We start from the raw sequence: 21,863 nt of genomic DNA, 5'->3' as shown, positions 1-21,863 counted from the left end.
AGGTGTTTGGTCCCAGGGTCCTTAGCTTAGTGATGAGCATTGAGGGTACTGTGGTGTTGAATGCTGAGCTGTAATCAATGAATAGCATTCTCATGTAGGTGTTTCTTTTGTCCAGGTGGGAAAGGGCAGTGTGGAGTGCAATAAAGATTGTCATCTGTGGATCTGTTGGGGAGGTATGGAAATTGGAGTGGGTCTAGTGTGTTTGGGATGATGGTGTTGATGTGAGCCATTACCAGCCTTTCAAAGCACTTCATGGCTACAGACGTGAGTGCATTTAGGCAGGTTAAATTGGTGTTCTTGTGCACAGGGACTATGGTGGTCTGCTTGAAACATGTTGGTATTACAGACTGGATTAGTGAGAGGTTGAAAATGTCAGTGAAGACACCTGCCAGTTGGTCAGCACATGCCCGGAGAAACCGTCCTGGTAATCCGTCTGGCCCTGCGGCCTTGGGAATGTTGACCTGTTTAAAGGTCTTTCTCATGTCGGCTACGGAGACCGTGATCACACAGTCGTCTGGAACAGCTGTTGCTCTCATGCATGGTTCAATATTCCTTGCCTTGAAGCAAGCATAGAAGGCATTTAGCTCGTCTGGTAGGCTCACATCACTGGGCAGCTCGTGGCTGGGTTTCCTTTTGTAGTCTGTAATAGTTTTCAAGCACTGCTACATCTGACGAGCGTCAGAGCTAATGTAGTAGGATACAATCTTAGTCCTGTATTGATGCTTTGCCTGTTTGGTGGTTCGTCGGGGGGCATAGCAGTATTTATTATAAGCGTCCGGATTAGTGTAACAGCTCCTTGAAAGCGGCCTATATCTCAGTGAGGATGTTGCCTGTAATCCATGGCTTCTGGTTGGGATATGTACGTACAGTCACTGTGGGGACGACGTCATTAATGCACATATACTCCTCAATGACATCAGATGAATCCCGTATTCCTGTCTGTTGTAGCGAAACAGTCCTGTAGCTTAGCATCTGTTTCATTGGACCGCTTCGTATTGAACACGTCACTGGTACTTCCTGTTTGAGTTTTTACTTGTTAGCGGGAATCAGGAGGATGGAGTTATGGTCAGATTTGCCAAATGGAGGGCGAGGGAGAGCATTGTACGTGTCTCTGTGTGTGGACTACAGGTGATCTAGTGGTATGGCTTGATTCAACCATATTACATGGTAAATGTGCAGTGGTTGGTTGAAATTGCGAGCACTCTTTTTAGAGGTTAGAGGTCAGTGATAAGGGTTATAGGTTAGAGGTCAGTGATAAGGATGATAGGTTAGAGTTCAGTAATAAGGGTTAGAGGTCAGTGATAAGGGTTAGAGGTTAGAGGTCAAGGCTTGCTCACTTTAGATTGGCATGGACTTCATCTTCACCATTGAGGTTAGTTCCTGTTTTGTCACATTGTCCCGCCTCCGTTGCCTCACCCTATATTGAAAACAAAATAAGATTAATATTTACATGTGAATAAATGTTTAAATTCACTTGCTATAGAAACTGTGTATTACAGTGTGTGTGATTTAGACTAGGATAACAGGTATACGGATCTTATTATATGAGATAGAGGACACCAGGACCAGATAAATGGTATATTATCTCACCACATGAGGACCGATAGAGAGGACACCAGGGCCAGATAAATGGTATATTATCTCACCACATGAGGACCGATAGAGAGGACACCAGGGCCAGATAAATGGTTTATTATCTCACCACATGAGGACCGATAGAGAGGACACCAGGGCCAGATAAATGGTATATTATCTCACCACATGAGGACCGATAAAGAGGACACCAGGACCAGATAAATGGTATATTATCTCACCACATGAGGACCGATAAAGAGGACACCAGGACCAGATAAATGGTATATCATCTCACCACATGAGGACCGATAGAGAGGACACCAGGACCAGGATGATAACAGCGAACAGGGCCAGTAGAATCAGCAGACTGCCACCATCATCCTCTGAGCCTAGAGTAGACAGAGGAGAGAAAACAGTTCTGGAATACATTCTGTTCTCCGATCCACTGGATGAGACACGGCGTACAATGTTCTGAGTTTTGGATTTGTTTTTTATTATTATTATTTGTATATTATTTCGGTGTGAAGCTTTACAAATTAAATGTATTTTCATTACAAATGATTACTAGAACAGTTAAAGAAGAGTTAGATCTGTGGTTGAAAAATAATGACTGAAGTACAGTACCAGACAAAGGTTTTGGACACACCTACTCATTCAAACGTTTTGGAAAAGTATTCCAGGTTAAGCTGGTTGAGAGGATGCTAAGAGTGTGCAAAGCTGTCATCAAGGCAAAGGGTGACTACTTTGAAGAACCTCCAATTTAAAATATATTTTGATTTGTTAAAACCTTTTTTGGTTACTACATGATTCCTTATGTGTTATTTCATAGTTTTGATGTCTTCACTATTATTTTACAATGTAGAAAATAGTCAAAATAAAGAAAAACTATGGAATGAGTAGGTGTGTCTAAACTGTTGACTGGTTCTGTATAAAGAGACTGATGTATAGAGAGACTGGTGTATAGAGAGACTGATGTATATAGAGACTGGTGTATAGAGAGACTGATGTATATATAGAGACTGATGTATATATAGAGACTGATGTATATATAGAGACTGGTGTATAGAGAGAGACTGATGTATAGAGAGACTAATGTATATAGAGAGACTGATGTATATAGAGACTGATGTATAGAGAGACTAATGTATATAGAGAGACTGATGTATAGAGAGACTGATATATATGAGACTGATGTATATATATAGAGACTGGTGTATAGAGAGAGACTGATGTAGAGGGAGACTGATGTATAGAGAGACTGATGTAAAGAGAGACTAATGTATATAGAGAGACTGATTATATATAGAGACTGGTGTATATATAGAGACTTATGTATATATAGAGACTGGTGTATAGAGAGAGACTGATGTATAGAGAGACTAATGTATATAGAGAGACTGATGTATAGAGAGACTAATGTATATAGAGAGACTGATGTATAGAGAGACTGATGTATATATAGAGAGAGACTGATGAATATAGAGACAGATGTATATAGAGACTGATGTATATAGAGGAACTGTTGTATAGAGAGAGACTGAAGTATACAGAGAGAGACTGATGTATATAGAGACTGATGTATATAGAGAGACTGATGAATATAGAGGAACTGATGTATAGAGAGAGACTGATGTATACAGAGAGAGACTGATGTATAGAGAGACTGATGTATATAGAGACTGATGTATATAGAGACTGGTGTGTAGAGAGACTGGTGTATATAGAGACTGATGTATATAGAGACTGGTGTATAGAGAGACTGGTGTATAGAGAGACTGGTGTATATGGAGACTGGTGTATAGAGAGACTGATGTATATAGAGACACTGATGTATATAGAGAGACTGATGTATATAGAGAGACGGATGTATATATAGAGATTGATGTATAGAGAGAGACTGATGTATACAGAGAGAGACTGATGTATAGAGAGACTGATGTATAGATAGACTGATGTATACAGGATGTATAGAGAGACTGATGTATAGAGAGACTGATGAATATAGAGAGACTGATGTAGAGAGAGACTGATGTATAGAGAGACTAATGTATATAGAGAGACTGATGTATATATAGAGACTGATGTATATATAGAGACTGGAGTATAGAGAGAGACTGATGTATAGAGAGACTAATGTATATAGAGAGACTGATGTATATAGAGAGACTGATGTATAGAGAGACTAATGTATATAGAGAGACTGATGTATATAGAGAGACTGATGTATATAGAGAGACTGATGTATAGAGAGACTGGTGTATAGAGAGACTGGTGTATAGAGAGACTGATGTATAGAGAGAGACTAATGTATAGAGAGAGACTAATGTATATAGAGAGACTGCTGTATATAGAGAGACTGGTGTATAGAGAGACTGATGTATATAGAGAGACTGATGTATAGAGAGAGACTAATGTATATAGAGAGACTGATGTATATAGAGAGACTGATGTATAGAGAGACTGATGTATAGAGAGAGACTGATGTATACAGAGAGAGACTGATGTATAGAGAGACTGATGTATATAGAGACTGATGTATATAGAGACTGGTGTGTAGAGAGACTGGTGTATATAGAGACTGATGTATATAGAGACTGATGTATATAGAGACTGATGTATATAGAGAGACTGGTGTATATAGAGACTGATGTATATAGAGACTGATGTATATAGAGAGACTGATGTATATAGAGAGACTTGTGTATAGAAAGACTGGTTTAAAGAGAGACTGATGCATATATAGAGAGAGACTGATGTATATAAAGACTGATGTATATAGAGACTGATGTATATAGAGAGACTGATGTATATAGAGACTGATGTATATAGAGAGACTTGTGTATAGAAAGACTGGTTTAAAGAGAGACTGATGCATATATAGAGAGAGACTGATGTATATAGAGGAACTGATGTATAGAGAGAGACTGATGTATACAGAGAGAGACTGATGTATATAGAGACTGATGTATATAGAGAGACTGATGTATATAGAGGAACTGGTGTATATAGAGACTGATGTATATAGAGGAACTGATGTATAGAGAGAGACTGATGTATACAGAGAGAGACTGATGTATATAGAGACTGATGTATATAGAGAGACTGATGTATATAGAGGAACTGATGTATATATATAGGCTGATGTATAGAGAGAGACTGCTGTATAGAGAGACTGATGTATTTAGAGAGACTGATGTATATAGAGAGACTGGTGTATAGAGAGAGACTGCTATATATATATAGACTGATGTATATAGAGAGACTGGTGTATATAGAGACAATGATGTATATAGAGAGACTGATGTATATAGAGAGACTGATGTATATAGAGAGACTGAGGTATAGAGAGACTGATGTATAGAGAGACTGATGTATATAGAGAGACTGGTGTATATATATAGACTGATGTATAGAGAGAGACTGCTGTATATATATAGACTGAAATATAGAGAGACTGGTGTATAGAGAGACTGGTGTATATAGAGAGACTGATGTATATAGAGACTGATGTATATAGAGAGACTGATGTATATAGAGACTGATGTATATAGAGAGACTGATGTATATAGAGACTGATGTATATAGAGACTGATGTATATAGAGAGACTGGTGTATATATATAGACTAATGTATAGAGAGAGACTGCTGTATATACTGTAGATATTGATGTATAGAGAGAGACTGATGTATATAGAGAGACTGAAGTAATGTATGTGTATCCTGTTAACTAGATGAGTTGAAAGGTTTGTCTCTTCATTCAGTTTTAACTTCCCTCTGGAGGGAAACACAGGTAAGGCCAGTCAAATAGAGCGTTCAGACAAACATGAATGTTACTGAGAGACACACATCAGACACCCATATGTGGACTGTGGAAGTTGAACCTTTTATTTTCATAGTTGTGTTTTGTTCTGTACAATGTTTGTGTGATGAAATAAAATAAAACAACTGTATTTCCACAAGATGGAGGACATCTGGCAACAGCAGATAAAAAAACATCTGGCAGGACAGCAGAGATCTGATACTAAATATTTAATCAAAGCTCTTTCTCTCTCTCCTTTGCTCTCTCTCTCAATCTCTCTCTCCCCCTCCCTCCCTCCCTCCCTCCCTCTCTTTTCTCCCTCCCTCCCTCCCTCCCTCCCTCCCTCCCTCCCTCCCTCCCTCCCTCCCTCCCTCCCTCCCTCCCTCCCTTTTCTCTCTCCATCCTCTCTCTCCCTCCCTCTCTCCCTCCCTCCCTCTCTCCCTACTCAGCACTCTCTGCCATTGAAAACAGAAAGAGAATCCAGCAGGTAGAAAGAGGAGCAACGACGTACATCAAGACCAGGGTGTGTCCTGTCCAGGGGGTGTCCTGTACATCACGCTGCTCTGGTTCAGACTAGGCTAACTGACTAGTGTCCTGTCCAGGGGGTGTACTGTACATCACGCTGCTCTGGCTCAGACTAGGCTAACTGACTAGTGTCCTGTACATCACGCTGCTCTGGTTCAGACTAGGCTAACTGACTAGTGTCCTGTCCAGGGGGTGTCCTGTACATCAAGCTGCCCTGGCTCAGACAAGACAACAGGAGATAGACTAGTGTCCTGCTACAGAAACAGGAGAGAGACTCCTGCTCTATGTGACGTTCTGGCTCAGACAGGGCTAACTGCTACAGAAACAGGAGAGAGACTCCTGCTCTATGTGACGTTCTGGCTCAGACAGGGCTTACTGCTACAGAAACAGGAGAGAGACTCCTGCTCTATGTGATGTTCTGGCTCAGACAAGGCTAACTGCTACAGAAACAGGAGAGAGACTCCTGCTCTATGTGACGTTCTGGCTCAGACAAGGCATACTTACTCTCTGACTTGGTGTTGGCTGTAGAGGCGTCTGCGTCCGTGTCGTTGTAGTCGACAGGGAACGTTTCTTCAGTAGGCTCGGCAGTACTACCTGTAGGATTTACAAAGACTAGACCTGTTAACAACACCTCAGACCAAGTAACTGTAGTGAGAAAGTAGAGTCTATTCAACCGCTGTGCTGGGTTTAATAAAGGTCCAGTTGTAGGCAATGTCTAAAGTAAAGGAAATCACCATGAAGCCCAGCAAACCAACACTGGTTCTGTGATAGTTCCCAGAACATTTGTTAGGTTGAGGCAAATGTTCTCATAACACAAAAAAACTGATGATGATACAATGTTTATATAAAATATTCACCTAATGTTGCAAGAATGTTCTCAGAACACATTTAGTCTGTTCTTATAAGGTCCTCAGAACACATTTAGTCTGTTCTTTAAAGGTTCTCAGAACACATTTAGTCTGTTCTTATAAGGCTCTCAGAACACATTTAGTCTGTTCTTATAAAGTTCTCAGAACACATTTAGTCTGTTCTTATAAGGTTCTCAGAACACATTTAGTCTGTTCTTATAAGGTTCTCAGAACACATTTAGTCTGTTCTTATAAGGTTCTCAGAACACATTTAGTCTGTTCTCTAAAGGTTCTCAGAATGTTTCGTTACGTTGTGTTTACAGTTTGTAGGGAACATTGTGGGGACATCACAGAAGATGAACTGTCCAGTTGTGTGGATGATTATACAATCTTTATTTTAGGGTGAAAAAAAACATTCACATGATGTTACAAGAACGTTCTCAGAACACATGTTTTACGTTCTTTAGATATTCCTAAAACATTTATTGGCAGCTTCATTAAAACATTGGTCTCAACGTCACCAGTGAAGAGGTGACTCCGGGATGCTGGCCTTCTAGGCAGATTTACAAAGAAAAAGCCATTTCTCAGACTGGCCAATAAAAATAAAATATTAAGTTGGGCAAAAGAACACAGACAATGGACAGAGGAACTCTGCCTAGAAAGCCAGCTTCCCAGAGTCGCCTTTTCACTGTTGACGTTGAGACTGGTGTTTTGTGGGTACTATTTAATGAAGCTGCCAGTTGAGGACTTGTGAGGCGTCTGTTTCTCAAACTAGACACTCTAATGTACTTGTCCTCTTGCCTAGGCAGTTTGAGCAGTTCTGTGAAGGGAGTAGTACACAACATTGTACGAGATCTTCAGTTTCTTGGCAATTTCTCGCATGGAATAGCCTTCATTTCTCAGAACAAGAATAGACTGACGAGTTTCAGGAGAAATGTATTTATTTCTGGCCATTTTGAGCCTGTAATCAAACCCACAAATGCTGATGCTTCAGATACTCAACTAGTCTAAAGGACAGTTTTATTGCTTCTTTATTCAGTGCAACAGTTTTCAGCTGTGCTAACATACAATGGGGAGAATAAGTATTTGATACACTGCTGATTGTGCAGGTTTTCCTACTTACAAAGCATGTAGAGGTCTATCTATAATTGTATCATAGGTACACTTCAACTTTGAGAGACGGAATCTAAAACAAAAATCCAGAAAATCACATTGTATGATTTTTAAGTAATTCATTTGGATTTTATTGCATGACATAAGTATTTGATACATCAGAAAAGCAGAACTTAATATTTGGTACAGAAACCTTTGTTTGCAATTACAGAGATCATACGTTTCCTGTAGTTCTTGACCAGGTTTGCACACACTGCAGCAGGGATTTTGGCCCACTCCTCCATACAGACCTTCTCCAGATCCTTCAGGTTTCGGGGCTGTCGCTGGGCAATACAGACTTTCAGCTCCCTCCAAAGATTTTCTATTGGGTTCAGGTCTGGAGATTGGCTAGGCCACTCCAGGACCTTGAGATGCTTCTTACGGATCCACTCCTTAGTTGCCCTGGCTGTCTGTTTCGGGTCGTTGTCATGCTGGAAGACCCAGCCATGACCCATCTTCAATGCTCTTACTGAAGGAAGGAGGTTGTTGGCCAAGATCTCGCAATACATGGCCCCATCCATCCTCCCCTCAATACGGTGCAGTCGTCCTGTCCCCTTTACAGAAAAGCATCCCCAAAGAATGATATTTCCACCTCCATGCTTCACGGTTGGGATGGTGTTCTTGGGGTTGTACTCATCCTTCTTCTTCCAAACACGGTGAGTGGAGTTTAGACCAAAAAGCTCTATTTTTGTCTCATCAGACCACATGACCTTCTCCCATTCCTCCTCTGGATCCTCCAGATGGTCATTGGCAAACTTCAGACGGGCCTGGACATGCGCTGGCTTGAGCAGGGGGACCTTGCGTGCTCTGCAGGATTTTAATCCATGACGGCATAGTGTGTTACTAATGGTTTTCTTTGAGACTGTGGTCCCAGCTCTCTTCAGGTCATTGACCAGGCTGATCCCTCACCTTCCTCATGATCATTGATGCCCCACGAGGTGAGATCTTGCATGGAGCCCCAGACCGAGGGTGATTGACCGTCATCTTGAACTTCTTCCATTTTCTAATAATTGCGCCAACAGTTGTTGCCTTCTCACCAAGCTGCTTGCCTATTGTCCTGTAGCCCATCCCAGCCTTGTGCAGGTCAACAATTGTATCCCTGATGTCCTTACACAGCCCTCTGGTCTTGGCCATTGTGGAGAGGTTGGAGTCTGTTTGATTGAGTGTGTGGACAGGTGTATTTTATACAGGTAACGAGTTCAAACAGGTGCAGTTAATACAGGTAATGAGTGGAGAACAGGAGGGCTGTGAGAGCCGGAATTCTTACTGGTTGGTAGGTGATCAAATACTTATGTCATGCAATAAAATGCAAATTAATTACTTAAAAATCATACAATGTGATGTTCTGGATTTTTGTTTTAGATTCCGTCTCTCACAGTTGAAGTGTACCTATGATAAAAATTACAGACCTCTACATGCTTTGTAAGTAGGAAAACCTGCAAAATCGAGAGTGTATCAAATACTTGTCTACCCACTGTAATTGCAAAAGGGCTTTCTAATGATCACTTAGCCTTTTAAAATGATACACTTGGATTAGCTAACACAATGTGTCATTGGAACACAGGAGTGATGGTTGCTGATAATGGGCCTTTGTATGCCTATGTAGATATTCCATAATAACATCTGACGTTTCCAGCTACAATAGTCATTTACAACATTATCAATGTCTACACTGTATTTCTGATCAATTTGATGTTATTTTAATGGACAAAAACAAGGACATGTCTAACTGACTCCAAACTTTTGAATGGTAGTGTATCTGTGAGTTGTATTGAGTTCAGAGAGGCCTCACATATCTGCGAGTTGCGATTTACAGATACAGTGGGGCAAAAAAGTATTTAGTCAGCCACCAATTGTGCAAGTTCTCCCACTTAAAAAGATGAGAGAGGCCTGTAATTTTCATCATAGGTACACTTCAACTATGACAGACAAGATGAGAAAAAAATGCAGAAAATCACATTGTAGGATTTTTAATGAATTTATTTGCTAATTATGTTGTAAAATAAGTATTTGGTCACCTACAAACAAGCAAGATTACCAACTACTCTTCCTGGGGTCATGAAACATGACATAAGACATAGTACAGAACATTATTAGTCCAGCACTGAAATACATTTTAAATGTCACACATAGTCTACGTATCAGTGTCATGTCCACAACGATGGAGCAGCAGACCAAGCAATGTTGAGAGGAGGACACTAATACCTTCATCCATTAACAGGTAAAAAGGAGATGGAATCTATTACTTGTCATTGGTGATATTTCCATGTTGGGATAGTTGTTCACTTAATTGTTATCACTAGTTCCTCTACAACGTAAACAAACATCTGGTGCTCTGTGGAATGTCAAGTGATGCAGCAGACAGCTGCCTTTGGATTGGGACACAGCCAAAGTCATCTGGATAGCCCTCCCTGGCAAGGGGGGAGCCACTGGGCAGCAGTACGCAATGTACCCTGGACTGGACAGGCAGAAAAATAGGAGAAAAATGTGTTAAATTACAAATGTCTCCAGGTATGAATATCGCAACAAAATATGATCACTAACTAACTAGGTTTCCATCCAATTGGCGACAGATTTTCAGGTGAATATTAAATAATGTGCATGAAGAAAATATGACTTGTTGCAGATACAAATCAGCGGCATACTACATGTACTTTTTAGCTGAAACCCTAGACTCACTCCAATTCACATTCCACCCAAACAGATCCACAGATTACGCAATCTCAATCACACTTTCCCACCTGGACAAAAGGAACACCTTTGTGAGAATGCTGTTCATTGACTACAGCTCAGACTTCAACACCATAGTGACCTCAAAGCTCATTGCTAAGCTAAGGACCCTGGGACTAAACACCTCTCTAAACACCTCTCTCTGCAACTGGATCCTGGGCTTCCTGACGGGCCGCCCCCAGGTGGTAAGGGTAGGGAACAACACATCTGCCACGCTGATCCTCAACACTGGTGCTCCCCAGGGGTGCGTGCTCAGTCCCCTCCTGTACTCCATGTTCACCCACGACTGCATGGCCAAGCACAACTCCAACACCATCATTAAGTTTGCTGACAACACAACGGTGGTAGGCCTGATCACCGGTGACGATGAGTTAGCATATAGGGAGGAGGTCAGAGACCTGGCCAGGTGGTGCCAGGACAACACACTCCTCCATGGCCTGCATACTCACCAGACATGTCACCCATTGAGCATGTGTGGGATGCTCTGGATCGACGTATACGACAGCGTGTTCCAGTTCCCACCAATATCCAGCAACTTCGCACAGCCATTGAAGAGGAGTGGGACGACATTCCACAGGATACAATCAACAGCCTGTTAAACTCTACATGAAGGAGATGTGTCGTGTTGCATGAGGCAAATGGTGGTCACACCAAATCAAATTATTTGAAATAATATTTTTTTTAGTATTCTAATGTTATGTAAGACCTTCATAAAGACAACTAATGATTTTTCTTCCGATATCATATACGAAATGTTTTTATTAGACTGTTAGAATGTCATTGGCAGGAAGTCTACAAAATTGGCTTTAGGCCTAAGTTTTTCACTAGGCCTTTGTAAAATTATACAAAACATATCCTTGAACAAACAAACTATTGTTGTTATATTTTAAATGGATATATTTCCACTAAATATTCTTCATTTATGCACTATTTATCAAGCATTGGTGATTATGTTTGCACACCTTGTGGTTTGATATGCATCTGATGCGTATATTAAAGGGGACACCCTGTAATGTTCTCAACGTTCTCTAATGGGTTATAGGCTGAAAGGCCAGGAGGTTCTAGTGTTAAACAACTTAGACCAGCTGTTCTGTCAACAATATTACAACATCAAAGGACTGTTTTGTGCACCCTGATACATGACAGGACAACCGGACAGTTGTACTGTTCTGGGAACCTATCTCTTGTCATATTCCCACGATGTTCCCACATCCGAAATACATGTTTTAGGAACTTTTAAAGAACATCACTGTTCTAAGAACGTTCTTGTAACATCATGTGAATGTTATTTTGCACCCTAAAATAAAGATTGTATAATCATCCACACAACTGGACAGTTCATCTTCTGTGATGTCCCCACAATGTTCCTGCCAGACTGTAAACACAACGTAACGAAACATTCTGAGAACCTTTAGAGAACAGACTAAATGTGTTCTGAGAACCTTATAAGAACAGACTAAATGTGTTCTGAGAACCTTATAAGAACAGACTAAATGTGTTCTGAGAACCTTATAAGAACAGACTAAATGTGTTCTGAGAACCTTTAAAGAACAGACTAAATGTGTTCTGAGAACCTTTAAAGAACAGACTAAATGTGTTCTGAGAACCTTTAAAGAACAGACTAAATGTGTTCTGAGAACCTTTAAAGAACAGACTAAATGTGTTCTGAGAACCTTATAAGAACAGACTAAATGTGTTCTGAGAACCTTATAAGAACAGACTAAATGTGTTCTGAGAACCTTATAAGAACAGACTAAATGTTTACTGAGAACCTTATAAGAACAGACTAAATGTGTTCTGAGGACCTTATAAGAACAGACTAAATGTGTTCTGAGAACCTTATAAGATCAGACTAAATGTTTTCTGAGAACCTTATAAGAACAGACTAAATGTGTTCTGGGAACGTTCTTGCAACATTAGGTAAATGTTTTATATAAACATTGTATCATCTTCAGCACAACTGGACAGTTTTTATGTTATAAGAACATTTTCTGCAACCTAATGAATGTTCTGGGAACTATCATAGAAACATTTTAGGTTTGCTGGGAACATTTTGGTGAATATTAGGAAAACATTCCAAGGATATTTAATTTAAAACATGAATAAAAACATTTTTATATATATATATATATATATATATCTATGTATATATATACACGTGATCAAAAACATTATTTTAATGTTTTTTTGTCATGTATTGTCATGTTGTGTGTTTCTGTCCTTTCCCTTCACCCTGTCTCCCTCTGCTGGTCGTTGTTAGGTTACCTTTTCTCCCCCTCTTTCCCCCAGCTGTGCCTTGTCTCCTCCTAACTACCCATTCACCCCGTTTCCCACCTGTTCCCTTTTTCCCTCTGATTAGGTCCCTATATCTCTCTCTGTTTTTGTTCCTGTCCTTGTCGGATTCTTGTTTGTTGTGTTTCATGCCTGAACCAGACTATCGTCATGTTTGCTGTAACCTTGTCCTGTCCTGTCGGAATCTGCCGGTCTATCTGAGCCTACCTATGTTTGGTTATTAAAGAAGCTCTGTTTAAGTTAATTCGCTTTTGGGTCCTCATTCACTCACCGTAACAGAAGAATCCGACCAAGAATGGACCCAGCGACTTCGGATCCTCTCCACTCAGCCGTCGAGATCCAGGGAGCGATGCTAGGCAGACACGAGCAGGAATTGTCTGCTGCTCGACATGCCGTTGAGACCCTGGCCACCCAAGTCTCCAACCTCACAGAACAGGTTCACCATCTCCGCCTCGATCCACCGGCCACTTCCAGGGCTTTCGAATCTCCGGAGCCCAGAATCAATAACCCGCCGTGTTACTCTGGGGAGCCCACTGAATGCCGCTCGTTCCTCACCCAGTGTGATATTGTGTTTTCTCTCCAGCCCAACACTTACTCCAGGAGCACTGCTCGTGTCGCCTACGTCATATCTCTCCTTATTGGACGGGCTCGTGAGTGGGGCACGGCAATCTGGGAGGCAAGGGCTGAGTGTACTAACCAGTATCAGGACTTTAAGGAGGAGATGATACGGGTTTTTGATCGATCTGTTTTTGGGGAGGAGGCTTCCAGGGCCCTGTCTTCCCTATGTCAAGGCAATCGATCCATAACAGACTACTCTATTGAGTTTCGCACTCTTGCTGCCTCCAGTGGCTGGAACGAGCCGGCTTTGCTCGCTCGTCTTCTGGAGGGTCTCCGCGCAGAGGTAAAGGATGAGATTCTCTCCCGGGAGGTTCCTTCCAGCGTGGATTCTTTGATTGAACTCGCTATTCGCATTGAGCGACGGGTTGATCTTCGTCACCGAGCTCGTGGAAAGGAGCTCGCGTTCTCCGTTGCCCCCCTCTCCGCATCACTACCATCTTCCTCTGCCGGCTCGGGAGCTGAGCCTATGCAGCTGGGAGGTATCCGCATCTCGACTAAGGAGAGGGAACGGAGAATCACCAACCGCCTCTGTCTCTATTGCGGTTCTGCTGGTCATTTTGTCACTTCATGTCCAGTAAAAGCCAGAGCTCATCAGTAAGCGGAGGGCTACTGGTGAGCGCTACTACTCCTGTCTCTCCTTCAAGATCCTGCACTACCTTGTCGGTCCATCTACGCTGGACCGGTTCGTCTGCTTCCTGCATTGCCTTAATAGACTCTGGGGCGGAGGGCTGTTTTATGGACGAGACCTGGGCTCGGGAACATGACATTCCTCTCAGACAGTTAAGGGAGTCCACGGCCTTGTTCGCCCTGGATGGTAGTCCTCTCCCCAGGATTCAGCGTGAGACGCTACCTTTAACCCTCACTGTTTCTGGTATTTACAGCGAAACCATTTCTTTTTTGATTTTTCGTTCACCTTTTACACCTGTTGTTTTGGGCCATCCCTGGCTAGTTTGTCATAATCCTTCCATTAATTGGTCTAGTAATTCTATCCTCTCCTGGAACGTCTCTTGTCATGTGAAATGTTTAATGTCTGCTATCCCTCCTGTTTCCTCAGTCTCTTCTTCACAGGAGGAGCCTGGTGATTTGACAGGGGTGCCGGAGGAATATCACGATCTGCGCACGGTGTTCAGTCGGTCCAGGGCCACCTCTCTTCCTCCACACCGGTCGTATGATTGTAGTATTGATCTCCTTCCGGGAACCACTCCCCCCCGGGGTAGACTATACTCTCTGTCGGCTCCCGAACGTAAGGCTCTCGAGGATTATTTGTCTGTAGCTCTTGACGCCGGTACCATAGTCCCCTCCTCCTCTCCCGCCGGAGCAGGGTTTTTTTTTGTCAAGAAGAAGGACGGGTCTCTGCGCCCCTGCATAGATTATCGAGGGCTGAATGACATAACAGTTAAGAATCGTTATCCGCTTCCTCTTATGTCCTCAGCCTTCGAGATCCTGCAGGGAGCCAGGTTTTTCACTAAGTTGGACCTTCGTAACGCTTACCATCTCGTGCGCATCAGGGAGGGGGACGAGTGGAAGACGGCGTTTAACACTCCGTTAGGGCACTTTGAATACCGGGTTCTTCCTTTCGGCCTCGCTAACGCTCCAGCTGTCTTTCAGGCATTAGTCAATGATGTCCTGAGAGACATGCTGAACATCTTTGTTTTCGTTTACCTTGACGATATCCTGATTTTTTCACCGTCACTCCAGATTCATGTTCAGCACGTTCGACGTGTCCTCCAGCGCCTTTTAGAGAATTGTCTTTTTGTGAAGGCTGAGAAGTGCACTTTTCATGCCTCCTCCGTCACATTTCTCGGTTCTGTTATTTCCGCTGAAGGCATTAAGATGGATCCCGCTAAGGTCCAGGCTGTCATTGATTGGCCCGTCCCTAAGTCACGCGTCGAGCTGCAGCGCTTTCTCGGCTTCGCGAACTTCTATCGTCGTTTCATCCGTAATTTCGGTCAGGTGGCAGCTCCTCTCACAGCCCTTACTTCTGTCAAGACGTGCTTTAAGTGGTCCGTTTCCGCCCAGGGAGCTTTTGATCTCCTCAAGAATCGTTTTACATCCGCTCCTATCCTTGTTACACCTGACGTCTCTAGACAGTTCGTGGTCGAGGTTGACGCGTCAGAGGTGGGCGTGGGAGCCATTCTTTCTCAGCGCTCCCTCTCTGACGACAAGGTCCACCCTTGCGCGTATTTTTCTCATCGCCTGTCGCCGTCGGAACGTAATTATGATGTGGGAAACCGCGAACTGCTCGCCATCCGCTTAGCCCTAGGCGAATGGCGACAGTGGTTGGAGGGGGCGACCGTTCCTTTTGTCGTTTGGACTGACCATAGGAACCTTGAGTACATCCGTTCTGCCAAACGACTTAATGCGCGTCAGGCGCGTTGGGCGCTGTTTTTCGCTCGTTTCGAGTTCGTGATTTCTTATCGTCCGGGCTCTAAGAACACCAAGCCTGATGCTTTATCTCGTCTCTTCAGTTCTTCAGTAGCCTCCACTGACCCCGAGGGGATTCTCCCTGAGGGGCGTGTTGTCGGGTTGACTGTCTGGGGAATTGAGAGGCAGGTAAAGCAAGCGCTCACTCACACTCCGTCGCCGCGCGCTTGTCCTAGGAACCTTCTTTTCGTTCCCGTTCCTACTCGTCTGGCCGTTCTTCAGTGGGCTCACTCTGCCAAGTTAGCCGGCCACCCTGGCGTTCGGGGTACGCTTGCTTCCATTCGCCAGCGTTTTTGGTGGCCCACCCGGGAGCATGACACGCGTCGTTTCGTGGCTGCTTGTTCGGTCTGCGCGCAGACTAAGTCCGGTAACTCCCCTCCTGCCGGCCGTCTCAGGCCGCTTCCCATTCCCTCTCGACCGTGGTCTCACATCGCCTTAGATTTTGTCACCGGACTGCCTTCGTCAGCGGGGAAGACTGTTATTCTTACGGTTGTCGATAGGTTCTCTAAGGCGGCTCATTTCATTCCCCTTGCTAAGCTTCCTTCTGCTAAAGAGACGGCACAAATCATCATCGAGAATGTTTTCAGAATTCATGGCCTTCCGTCAGACGTCGTTTCGGACAGAGGTCCGCAATTCACGTCTCAATTTTGGAGGGAGTTTTGCCGTTTGATTGGGGCTTCCGTCAGTCTCTCTTCCGGCTTTCACCCCCAGTCTAACGGTCAAGCAGAACGGGCCAATCAGACTATTGGTCGCATCTTACGCAGTCTTTCTTTTCGCAACCCTGCGTCTTGGTCAGAACAGCTCCCCTGGGCAGAATACGCCCACAACTCGCTTCCTTCGTCTGCGACCGGGCTATCTCCTTTTCAGAGTAGCCTCGGGTACCAGCCTCCGCTGTTCTCATCTCAGTTCGCCGAGTCCAGCGTCCCCTCCGCTCAGGCTTTTGTCCAACGTTGCGAGCGCACCTGGAAGAGGGTCAGGTCTGCACTTTGCCGTTATAGGACGCAGACTGTGAGGGCTGCTAATAAGCGTAGAACTAAGAGTCCTAGATATTGTCGCGGTCAGAGAGTTTGGCTCTCCACTCAGAACCTTCCCCTTAAGACGGCTTCTCGCAAGTTGACCCCGCGGTTCATTGGTCCGTTCCGTATTTCTCGGGTCATTAATCCTGTCGCAGTTCGACTTCTTCTTCCGCGATACCTTCGTCGCGTCCACCCGGTCTTCCATGTCTCCTGTATTAAGCCCGTTCTTCGCGCCCCCGCTCGTCTTCCCCCCCCCCCCCCATCCTTGTCGAGGGCGCACCCATCTACAGGGTCCGCAGGATTTTGGACATGCGTCCTCGGGGCCATGGTCACCAGTACCTCGTTGATTGGGAGGGGTACGGTCCTGAGGAGAGGAGTTGGGTTCCCTCTCGGGACGTGCTGGACCGTGCGCTGATCGAGGATTTCCTCCGTTGCCGCCAGGTTTCCTCCTCGAGTGCGCCAGGAGGCGCTCGGTGAGTGGGGGGGTACTGTCATGTATTGTCATGTTGTGTGTTTCTGTCCTTTCCCTTCACCCTGTCTCCCTCTGCTGGTCGTTGTTAGGTTACCTTTTCTCCCCCTCTTTCCCCCAGCTGTGCCTTGTCTCCTCCTAACTACCCATTCACCCCGTTTCCCACCTGTTCCCTTTTTCCCTCTGATTAGGTCCCTATATCTCTCTCTGTTTTTGTTCCTGTCCTTGTCGGATTCTTGTTTGTTGTGTTTCATGCCTGAACCAGACTATCGTCATGTTTGCTGTAACCTTGTCCTGTCCTGTCGGAATCTGCCGGTCTATCTGAGCCTACCTATGTTTGGTTATTAAAGAAGCTCTGTTTAAGTTAATTCACTTTTGGGTCCTCATTCACTCACCGTAACATTTTTGGGATGTTATCATTCTACTGTTAGATAAAACCCAAACTAGCGCTTAATGGGAATATTAGCTAATGTTCTGGGAATGTTCCAGGTTTGCTGGGTCCTGGTCAAAGTAGTGCACTATATAGGGAATAGGGTTCCATAGTACTCTGGTCTAAAGTAGTGCACTATATAGGGAATAGGGTTCTATAGGGCTCTGGTCTAAAGTAGTGCACTATATAGGGAATAGGGTTCCATAGGGCTCTGGTCTAAAGTAGTGTACGATATAGGGAATAGGGTTCCATTTGGGACACAAGATTATTCTCACCGCTCCATGGACAAGCCTGCAGTAGGGGGCTCCAGTCACTCCACTGGCTGTCTGGGTTGATGTCGTCCTGGGCTCTCACCTGCAGCTGGTGGGCGTGGCCTGCTAGGGCATCAGTTATCAACAGGGGGCTGGACTTAGACTCCACCTGGAGGGGGAAGAGAAGGAGTGGAGAGAGCAGAGAAGGATAGAGATATAGGGGGAGGGGATGAGAGAGATATAGGGGGAGGGGGTGAGATAGAGATATAGGGGGAGGGGGTGATATAGAGATATAGGGGGAGAGGTGAGATAGAGATATAGGGGAGGGGGTAAGATAGATATATAGGGGAGGGGGTAAGATATAGATATAGGGGAGGGGGTGAGATATAGATATATAGGGGAGGGGGTGAGATATAGATATAGGGGGATGGGTGAGATAGAGATATAGGGGGATGGGGTGAGATAGAGATATAGGGGGAGGAGGTGAGATAGAGATATAGGGGGAGGGGGTGAGAGAGATATATGGGGAGGGGGTGAGATAGAGATATAGGGGGAGGGGGTGAGATAGAGATATAGGGGGATGGGTGAGATAGAGATATAGCGAGAGGGGTGAGATAGAGATATAGGGGGATGGGGTGAGATAGAGATATAGGGGGAGGAGGTGAGATAGAGATATAGGGGGAGGGGTGAGATAGAGATATATGGGGAGGGGGTGAGATAGAGATATAGGGAGAGGTGAGATAGAGATATAGGGGAGGGGGTAAGATAGATATATAGGGGAGGGGGTGATATAGAGATATAGGGGGAGAGGTGAGATAGAGATATAGGGAGAGGTGAGATAGAGATATAGGGGAGGGGGTAAGATAGATATATAGGGGAGGGGGTAAGATATAGATATAGGGGAGGGGGTGAGATATAGATATAGGGGGAGGGGGTGAGATAGAGATATAGGGGGATGGGTGAGATAGAGATATAGCGAGAGGGGTGAGATAGAGATATAGGGGGATGGGGTGAGATAGAGATATAGGGGGAGGAGGTGAGATAGAGATATAGGGGGAGGGGTGAGATAGAGATATATGGGGAGGGGGTGAGATAGAGATATAGGGGGAGGGGGTGAGATAGAGATATAGGGGGAGAGGTGAGATAGAGATATAGGGGAGGGGGTAAGATAGATATATAGGGGAGGGGGTGAGATAGAGATATAGGGGGAGGGGTGAGATAGAGATATAGGGAGAGGGGTGAGATAGAGATATAGGGGGAGGGGTGAGATAGAGATATAGGGGGATGGGGTGAGATAGAGATATAGGGGGAGGAGGTGAGATAGAGATATAGGGGAGGGGGTGAGAGAGATATATGGGGAGGGGGTGAGATACAGATATAGGGGGAGGAGTGAGATACAGATATAGGGGGAGGAGTGAGATAGAGATATAGGGGGAAGGGTGAGATATAGGGGGAGGGGTGAGATACAGATATAGGGGGAGGAGTGATATACAGATATAGGGGGAGGAGTGAGATAGAGATATAGGGGGAAGGGTGAGATATAGGGGGAGGGGTGAGATAGAGATATAGGGGGAGGGGTGAGATAGAGATATAGGGGGAGGGGGTGAGATAGAGATATATGGGGAAGGGGTGGGATGGAGATATAGGGGGAAAAGGCGAGATAGAGATAAAGGGGAGGGGGTGAGATAGACATATTGGGGGAGGGGTGAGATAGAGATATAGGGGGAAGAGGTGAGATAGAGATATAGGTGAGTGGGTGAGATGGAGATATAGGGGGAGGGGGTGAGATATAGATATAAGGGGAGGGCCAGGGAGAAAGAGGGGAGAGAGATATATAGGGGGAGGAGTGAGATAGAGATATAGGGGAGGGGGTGAGATAGAGATATAGGGAAGGGGTGAGATAGAGATATAGGGGGAGGGATAGGGAGAGTGACAGGAGAGATTGAGATATAGGAGAAGGGATAGGGAGAAGGAGGGGAGAGAAAGATAAAGGGGAGGGGAGAGATAGAGATATAGGGGGAGAGAAAGATTTTTTTATTTCACCTTTATTTAACCAGGTAGGCTAGTTGAGAACAAGTTCTCATTTACAACTGCGACCTGGCCAAGATAAAGCAAAGCAGTTCAACACATACAACGACACAGAGTTAAACATAAACAAACATACAGTCAATAATACAGTAGAAAAGTCTATATACAGTGTGTGCAAATGAGGTAAGATAAGGGAGTTAAGGCAATAAATAGGCCATGGTGGCGAAGTAATTACAATATAGCAATTAAACACTGGAATGGTAGATGTGAAGAAGATGAATGTGCAAGTAGAGATACTGGGGTGCAAATGAGCAAGATAAATAAATAAATACATACAGTATGGGGATGGGCTGTTTACAGATGTGCTACAGGTATGTACTGGTGCAGTGATCTGTGAGCTGCTCTGACAGCTGGTGCTTAAAGCTAAAGAGGGAGATATGAGTCTCCAGCTTCAGATATTTTTGCAATTCGTTCCAGTCATTGGCAGCAGAGAACTGGAAGGAGAGGCGGCCAAAGGAGGAATTGGCTTTGGGGGTGACCAGTGAGATATTCCTGCTGGAGCGCGTGCTACGGGTGGGTGTTGCTAGGGTGACAAGTGAGCTGAGATAAGGCGGGGCTTTACCTAGCAAAGACTTGTAGATGACCTGGAGCCAGTGCGTTTGGCGACGAATATGAAGCGAGGGCCAGCCAACGAGAGTGTACAGGTCGCAGTGGTGGGTTGTATATGGGGCTTTGGTGACAAACGGATGGCACTGTGATAGACTGCATCCAATTTGTTGAGTAGAGTGTTGGAGGCAATTTTATAGATGACATCACTGAAGTCGAGGATCGGTAGGAAAGTCAGTTTTACGAGGGTATGTTTGGCAGCATGAATGAAGGGTGCTTTGTTGCAAAATAGAAAGACGATTCTAGATTTAATTTTGGATAGGAGATGTTTAATATGAGTCTGGGAGGAGAGTTTACAGTCTAGCCAGACACCAAGGTACAGTGCCTTGCGAAAGTATTCGGCCCCCTTGAACTTTGCGACCTTTTGCCACATTTCAGGCTTCAAACATAAAGATATAAAACTGTATTTTTTTGTGAAGAATCAACAACAAGTGGGACACAATCATGAAGTGGAACGACATTTATTGGATATTTCAAACTTTTTTAACAAATCAAAAACTGAAAAATTGGGCGTGCAAAATTATTCAGCCCCCTTAAGTCAATACTTTGTAGCGCCACCTTTTGCTGCGATTACAGCTGTAAGTCGCTTGGGGTATGTCTCTATCAGTTTTGCACATCGAGAGACTGACATTTTTTCCCATTCCTCCTTGCAAAACAGCTCGAGCTCAGTGAGGTTGGATGGAGAGCATTTGTGAACAGCAGTTTTCAGTTCTTTCCACAGATTCTCGATTGGATTCAGGTCTGGACTTTGACTTGGCCATTCTAACACCTGGATATGTTTATTTTTGAACCATTCCATTGTAGATTTTGCTTTATGTTTTGGATCATTGTCTTGTTGGAAGACAAATCTCCGTCCCAGTCTCAGGTCTTTTGCAGACTCCATCAGGTTTTCTTCCACAATGGTCCTGTATTTGGCTCCATCCATCTTCCCATCAATTTTAACCATCTTCCCTGTCCCTGCTGAAGAAAAGCAGGCCCAAACCATGATGCTGCCACCACCATGTTTGACAGTGGAGATGGTGTGTTCAGCTGTGTTGCTT

The 21,863-nt window shown here is 44.3% G+C and overlaps 1 protein-coding gene across 2 annotated transcripts in view; it reads right to left on the bottom strand.

Moving 5' to 3' along the window:
* il11ra (interleukin 11 receptor subunit alpha) overlaps positions 1-21,863 on the bottom strand; it is a 108,317-nt gene that overhangs the window by 5,267 nt on the left and 81,187 nt on the right. Inside the window, exons 8-11 of one of the 2 annotated variants that reach the window (XM_036936730.2) lie at positions 18,154-18,298; positions 6,404-6,493; positions 1,871-1,964; positions 1,338-1,417 (exon numbers count right to left, since the gene is read on the bottom strand). In XM_036936730.2, the coding sequence (XP_036792625.1) occupies positions 1,339-1,417; positions 1,871-1,964; positions 6,404-6,493; positions 18,154-18,298 (408 nt within the window). In that variant the 3' untranslated portion in view covers position 1,338. Of the gene's footprint in view, positions 1-1,337; positions 1,418-1,870; positions 1,965-6,403; positions 6,494-9,857; positions 10,358-18,153; positions 18,299-21,863 lie in introns of those variants that run through there. The other variant, XM_036936732.2, reaches the window with a different exon arrangement.

The sequence above is a fragment of the Oncorhynchus mykiss genome, chromosome 12 (genome assembly GCF_057628025.1).
Source record: "Oncorhynchus mykiss isolate SJ-2025 chromosome 12, ASM5762802v1, whole genome shotgun sequence".
Taxonomy (NCBI): domain Eukaryota; kingdom Metazoa; phylum Chordata; class Actinopteri; order Salmoniformes; family Salmonidae; genus Oncorhynchus; species Oncorhynchus mykiss.
This window is presented reverse-complemented; position numbering and strand designations above follow the sequence as displayed.